General features: G+C 42.2%; 1 protein-coding gene across 1 annotated transcript in view; it reads right to left on the reverse strand.

Annotated features, from left to right (window-relative positions):
- Positions 1 to 6,228, reverse strand: part of cwf19l1 (CWF19 like cell cycle control factor 1) — a 29,161-nt gene extending 22,933 nt beyond the window's left edge. Inside the window, exons 1-2 of the mRNA XM_052033884.1 lie at positions 5,905 to 6,228; positions 791 to 875 (exon numbers count right to left, since the gene is read on the reverse strand). Of these exons, the coding sequence (XP_051889844.1) occupies positions 791 to 875; positions 5,905 to 5,927 (108 nt within the window). The 5' untranslated portion in view covers positions 5,928 to 6,228. The remainder of the gene's footprint in view (positions 1 to 790; positions 876 to 5,904) is intronic.
- Between the last annotated feature and the right edge of the window lie 726 nt (positions 6,229 to 6,954).

Here is a 6,954-nt window from a genome sequence, read left to right on the forward strand (position 1 = left end):
CCCTCCAAAATGCTGATGTTAACAACTGAAGCTTTTGAACATTGGCTTGCAATCTTTTGCCACTTTTTGCTACTTCATGAATGTACATGAACTTCATAATTATTGAATTTCCAGTCCAAATTATATATCAAGTCATTAGCCAGTCCACCATAATAATTTATTATTTATGCACAAAGACTACTAAACAAGTTCAAAGTTTTAATTCCACTGCTGGTATACCAACAGAAAAGAGAAAAAAATCATCCATAGCTATCAGTAAAGTCCCGTAACAGAATATGTTAAATTTGAGTCATCTTAAAAGGATAATAAAACATCACTGCTCATCAGCTTCAATTCAAATGCAATGTATTGAACATGCATTTAAAAAAAAGAGATTGAAACTATATCTATCACTCAGTAGATCAGCTCCCCTTTTATAACAATTTATACTTTTAATGTAGAACCATGAACCCAGAACTCAAGTCATGCAATGTTTTCCAATTCAGGAAACAGTCTCTAGACTTGTATGCCAATTAAAGCTATCCCCTTCTTCATGTTTTGTTCTTAAAATGCAACTTAAATAACCTTTCAACCAATACAATGACCCACAAAAGGCAAAATTGTCCTAAACTTAAGTAAAATTCACACATTTAGCCACCGCCAGCTTAGTTTAGTTTAGCACAGAATAACAATAAAATGCACATAATAGCCAGATAGCTTGATAATACATGCAATCATTTCTATAATTATTTTTAGAAGTGTAGTACAAGATCACTTGACAAAACCAGTTTATAAACAAAAATTTTCTCACATCAAAATCTCCACTTTTCTTTTGAATTGATCGTACTCTGTTAAACAATACATTCAATTTCCCTTCAACATCGCCACAAGCAAGTCTGGAAAGTCAAAGAAATGTACACCATTATTTTGTTAAAACCAGTACAAGCCCTAGTCATTAGATAAAATTAAAACAGCCTATATTTCAGTCAATTACAAATGACTGCGGGGAAATAACAGAAATCTTATAGAAATTATTAGGATGCAGGACACAGGGAATGCTGAGAGAAAAGATCATTTGCCTCAATAAGCTTAAACCTTTTTTAGGTAGGCTTGAACCACATCTCCCCACTAGCGGTTAAAAACAGCTTCCTTCAACAAGATATTACTGGCTCGTCTATCCCTAGATGACAACATAATGAAGACTAAAGCCATATGCTTGAATCAAACACTTATTCCACTATTAATCTGGGTGCAAAACCATAACAGACATAATGCCACATTTTCCAGAGACTATCCCATGAGCAATGATCAAGTAGCTGAATTTTCTGATAGCTTTTTGTTTCACCATATTTCAAAGAAATTCCATCTGCTAACTAAACAAGCAACGTTTTGTTTTCTAAAAATATTTTTAATTCATAAAATTTGCAATTATGCAACACAGAACATTCACCTCTTGTCATCTGATGGGAAGGAGTTGTTCAAATCTACCAAACAGGATTAAGCTTATTGAGGCAAATTGTCCTTTTTCTTATCATTCTCTGTACCTAGTATATCATTACATGCACTTACATTATTTACATCATCAAAAAGTCATCATTATTTTCATTCCCAACATTAGAATGAGTGCAAAAGATTGTGACACATGACCCAGCCCTCCAATGGCAGGAGGACCATGCACTGTGGCCTTCCTCCACAGAGCATTGCAATGGCTGTATCATACACCCTCAGCTGTACTTCCCCCTCCTTGCAATGTGCCAACTGGCAGCATTCACTTGCTGACATCTCCCTACACTGGAATACCAACAAGTTTCAGGTAGACCAAAGTGCATCTTTCACTCAGTTGATGATCTTCTAGCAGCAGTTGATATTTGTCTCAGTATGCATCCTTGGCAACAGTCCACGGAGTACGGAGCCCAGTGTTATGCCACTGCTCAGGATTAACTTTGACAAAGATGGCCGCATCTCTCTCCAGACCTCTTTGGCAATGCACACTCCAGAAGATGTATGGGAGTCTCACCAACATCACAGCCACTATCAGTCAGCCTGCAGTGGGGTTGAGACTCCAGCTACTTACATCTGTGTGCATGAAGGATCTGTAGGGGAAGGCCCTTCTCACCACCAGCCAAGCTCGGTGCATGCTTTACAGCACACTACTAGGCTTTCTACAAATTTGCTCGGAAAACGATTGACAGGGTCCACTGTCTAATTTTCCTGGAAAGTCAAAAGTATATTTCTGCTGAAACTTTTCAATGAGGGAATGGTCCTTGGCAATGGCCCGGCCCATCTTCTACAACATTAGAACACAGAGGGAGTGAACAGAATCTAGGTACAGCTTGATGAAGCCACACACCAAGCCATCAGGATAAAGGCCTACTTTCTCTGGAAATTTGCACATTGCATTTCTGCAGACACAATCCATTTTGGATTTCCAGATATAATGGAAAACAGCTCAAGTAACTGAAGTGCAGGAGCAGGGTATGGACCAAACCAGTGCCACGTCCAGCAACACCAAGTGTACCTTACACCTGATGACCAGGTTCTTTCTCAGAAATGAGAGGGAGTATGACTTTCACATTCCCAGTTTCTATTAATTCTTGGCTATATGTTCCACCAGTTCTTAGTGCATGCCCAAACTCCTTGGACTATATCCCCAGCACCTTCAAGTAATTGGTCCTGACAGCAAGGATTGAAGATCAGTTGGACCAGCTGCCAAAAAAAAAAACCTCTTTTACCAAGATCAACTCTGGCCCCCATAGCCTATTTCAAACTGGTCATGGACGATCATCAAACAGCAGACCAACAATCCATCCAATCAAAATTCAGCCACATCTTCTGTGTTCAGTGTGCTCTTATGCCCACGTCCTTCATGATGCACTTGGCAAAAGGCTTAATATAACACACAAGACAAAAGAGGGGGCACCCTTGAAAGATTCCAGATTTTATCAAGAAGTTTTATGCTTTTCACCTGGTAACTTGGACTGTGCTACTTATGTCTGTGTAGAGCAATTGTAACCAATTGCTGTACACAGACATAAGTAGCCTTCTTATAACCAAAGATTCCCTTCTTAAACCCCATTTTGGGGAGCACATTCATCCACTGACAAAATTAACTTCATCCAGAGTTCCAAAGTTTTGTGCATCTATAACAAAGGCAGATTTCAAGTATCTTTTCCCTCTTTGGTCTCTTTGCACAGCATCTGAAGAGATAGGTATCTATTTCAGCACATAAGCAACATATGCAAAATGCAACTGGAAGCAACTTGAACTTTTCTTAAATGCAATTAACTAGCCTATATATATGCCCAGGCAAAACTGCCAATGTCAGAATATTTTTATGAATCAGACCAGAATTAATATTATAGCACTCAATTTTCCTTCAAATTTTCAAATACTCTGTCACAGCAAATTAATATTAATGATTGTATTGTTTTAAGTTGGCTATTTCACATCAACTGACCAAAAGCACCTTCAAACTTTGGGGTAAAAACAGATAAAAATGTTCCATTATGTGTAAAACTATTCAATTTTTCTAGACATCAGCTTCAAAAAAAGATCTTTGTCAGTCAATTAATAATTATATTTGCAAATCTGAATAAAGAACATATTTTCAGTAATTTATTTCACAATCTTAAAAACTTACATTTTATACAGAAACTGTCCCATAACTCAGATGAAGTGGATAATAAAATGCAATTCATTACTTCTCTCAATACTTTTTCTATTGGAACAGTGCATGCTGAAATTTCTGAACTTGGGGCATTTTCCAAAGTTTGCTGAATTGTCAAATGGTATTGGATGCAAAATATTCAATGGAGCCACTCATCTACTTTTTCTTCCAACTTCCTACAAGTGAAATGGTAACACTACCTTCTTGGGGAACTAGCAACAATCTTCTGTCAAGACAACCTACATTTCTTTAGAAAACCCAAACCATATTTTTCTTGTCGACCAAATCATTACATGGCAATTTCCTCCATTTTTTTTTCCACGTGGGGTAATAAAAATGTATGTTGCTTCAATTCAAGAGAAAACATAACAAACTTGCCACCTGATTTTTTTGTTCAGCTCCAACCTTGATCTTACCGAACATTTTCACTTGAATAGCATCAGGTCTCTGTGTCTACTCACCATTCAGTAAGATCATGACTGATATTTTACCTCCATACCAATTTCTTCCACTAACCACATGTCGCCCAGTTCTCTCTTTCTTCTTTCTTAAATAGTGGGGTTATATTGGCCGCTTTCCAATTTGTGAAACTGGGACAGCAAACCACCTCCATTGCTATCTCCTTCAAAATCCCAGGATTTAGATCAGATTCTGGGGATTTATCACCTTTCTTCAACAATTTTTTTTAAACAAGGGCCAATTTTGAGTTGCTCGTTCATTCCAGACTTGCAATCCTCCACCACTTCTCTGCTGACATATAAAATATTTGCTTAATTTCTTTGCCATTTCTTTATTCACCAATATAATTTTCTTGCTTCAATCCTTATGGTACCCAAATTAAGTCTGGCCAATTTATGCATAGTGGCCCAGGCATATCACTGAAGCTTCTCACAGAAAAACCTAACCCTCAAATATACTCAGGATCACTGAACATAACATTAACTCTGTTTCTCTGCCTACAGAGGCTCACTGGCCTGCTGAGTACTTAGAGCATTTTGATTTTATTAAAGACAAGGTTGTTTTCCCCTAGAATCAAGAAACAAAAGATTAAGTTGATGCAAGTTAAACTTAACATTTAAAATTTGTTCAATATAGAAGTCAAAATACTAATTTGGTAACAGGGCTCATATTCATTAACTATTCAGCATACTATTAAAACATTAAACAAAATGCCCACTCAGCAATATCTATATAGCTACTACAGAATACCACGTCAAAATAATCCTAGCTTTTCCCTCTCAGAAGCTGACGAAGCAGAAATGCATGTCATTAACAGGTCCATGTGCACGTAACAGAAACATGCAATGGATTCTTCGGAAAACAAGCAGTAACAGAAGCATGCTTGTTTCCCTCAAGGCAAACGAAGATACTATACCAATTATCATTTCACATTCAGGTGGTTAATTCAACTAATTCTACCAGCCATGCCACTATATCTCTGAGATGCCGACCTGAATAACTGCAAATCAGGGACCGAGTGAACGTAGGTTGCATGGACTTTCTGGCTGAACAATCCTACACAAGAAAGCTTTTAATTTGTTGGTAAGATCATGGACATCTCCAACACTTGCCGATCAGATCCACAAGTCCCTACCTTGCTGCTTCCAATCACCCATCTCGGGAGGAAAAATTGTGTTGAACCATGTCCAAATTTTCTTTAAACACATCAGTTGCTAAGAGCAGTAGTAAGAGATGTTAATCCTCAAATCGTGGGGACTCAAATGAATGATCCTACTGTCCCCACCTCCTGTTTCCAACATGCAAAGCATCGATATTGGGCACGGGGGGAATCCAGTGACCCGGGCTTGGGGTAGGAAAGTGTCACCGAGTTAAACGACTGGCAGAGCAACGAGGGCCGCATGGTCTACTCTTATTGTGCTCGTATAACTTAAATCTTCCAACAATAAACCACACAACCTGCCCGAACTCCAGTAAATCAGAGGAACGGCACTTCCCGCCCACTATCCCGAGCAGGGCTTTGCCCGGATCCCAGGCCGCCAGCTCCCCCCCCACCCCCCCCCCCCCCCACCGTGCTGCCGACCCACGGGGTTGGTCACCAGGCAGTCGCGGCGGCGGCGAGCCCTCCAACCCCAACCCTAACCCCCACGCATCCAACCCCAACCCCCACGCATCTAACCCCAACCCCAACCCCCTCCCCTCCAACCCTAACCCCCACCCCTCCAACCCTAACCCCCACCCCACGGCCCAGGTTACCGCCTATCCCGGCGGAGGCCCGGACCCGCACGCTGCGCACTCACATCCTCAGCGGCCCGGCCGACATGACACCACCTTCCCCCGGCTCCCGCCCGCCGCCCGGGTTTAAATTCACGTCGGCAACGGCCGCCGGCCCGCGGCGCTGTGGGTGAACGCGCAGGCGGTGCTGCCGCCGCCCAGAGTTACAGCTTCGTTCGAGCCGCCGAACTGCAGATGTAAAGGCCGGGACTGTTGTGGGAAGTGCGATGGCGACGCTGTGAGCTTTATTTGATGTAGCGCCGGGTTTCGGTGCCGGGGGAGATGCCTGGGTCCCGACAGGGCTGCCGGCCTGGTGCTTCAAAGACAAGATGTAGCCCGGGTCTGGTTGTGGTCTGGGTCCCGGGGGGAGGGGGAGGGGGGGGGGGTTGTTATTATGTAGTTATAATAAAGAACTACTGTTCCCAGTAGGCAATGCAAGGGGTCACATGCGGGAACAGGAAAGGCTGTAAAAAGAGATTGAAAGCAAGCTAGTCTGGTGTTGGTTAATAAAATGTACAGATGTTAAACCCACGTGAAGTTTGTCTCTTGATGAAGAACAAATATAACAGTGTGGTCAGGGTCTGGGTCCGATTGTGTGGGTGTGGGCTGGGTCTGTTTGTGGTCTGGGTCCGAATGTGTTGGCAGGGCCGGGGTCTGGGTCCGACTCTGTCGGCGTGGGCAGGGTCTGGGTCCGACTATGGAGGAGTTTGTGAACAGGCTCTGCCACCTGAGGCTGCAATCTCCAATTGGTGCAGTTCGGAAGGGCTGCACTCTTCAAGGTTCTTCTGGCATCTCTCAAGACCTTTGGCTTCGGTCATCCTGTCAATTTGATCCTTCTCTGTGGCTGAAGATTGTTAAACAAACCCCCATGATGATTGGCATTGTGCCAGAGAGATGCCAAAGGACAGCCACCCAGAAATTCCATTCCCCAGCTGCCGTTTGTGTCCCTCACCTGTTCACTTATCACTCCTGGCCTTGATGGAAATAACGGTGGAATCTTCAACAGTGCAGTGCTCCAATACTGAATACAATTTCTCCTAATGAAGCACCACCTTCCTTGCTCACTGATGGTCTGA

Source organism: Pristis pectinata, chromosome 19 (assembly GCF_009764475.1).
Source record: "Pristis pectinata isolate sPriPec2 chromosome 19, sPriPec2.1.pri, whole genome shotgun sequence".
Classification (NCBI taxonomy): Eukaryota; Metazoa; Chordata; class Chondrichthyes; order Rhinopristiformes; family Pristidae; genus Pristis; species Pristis pectinata.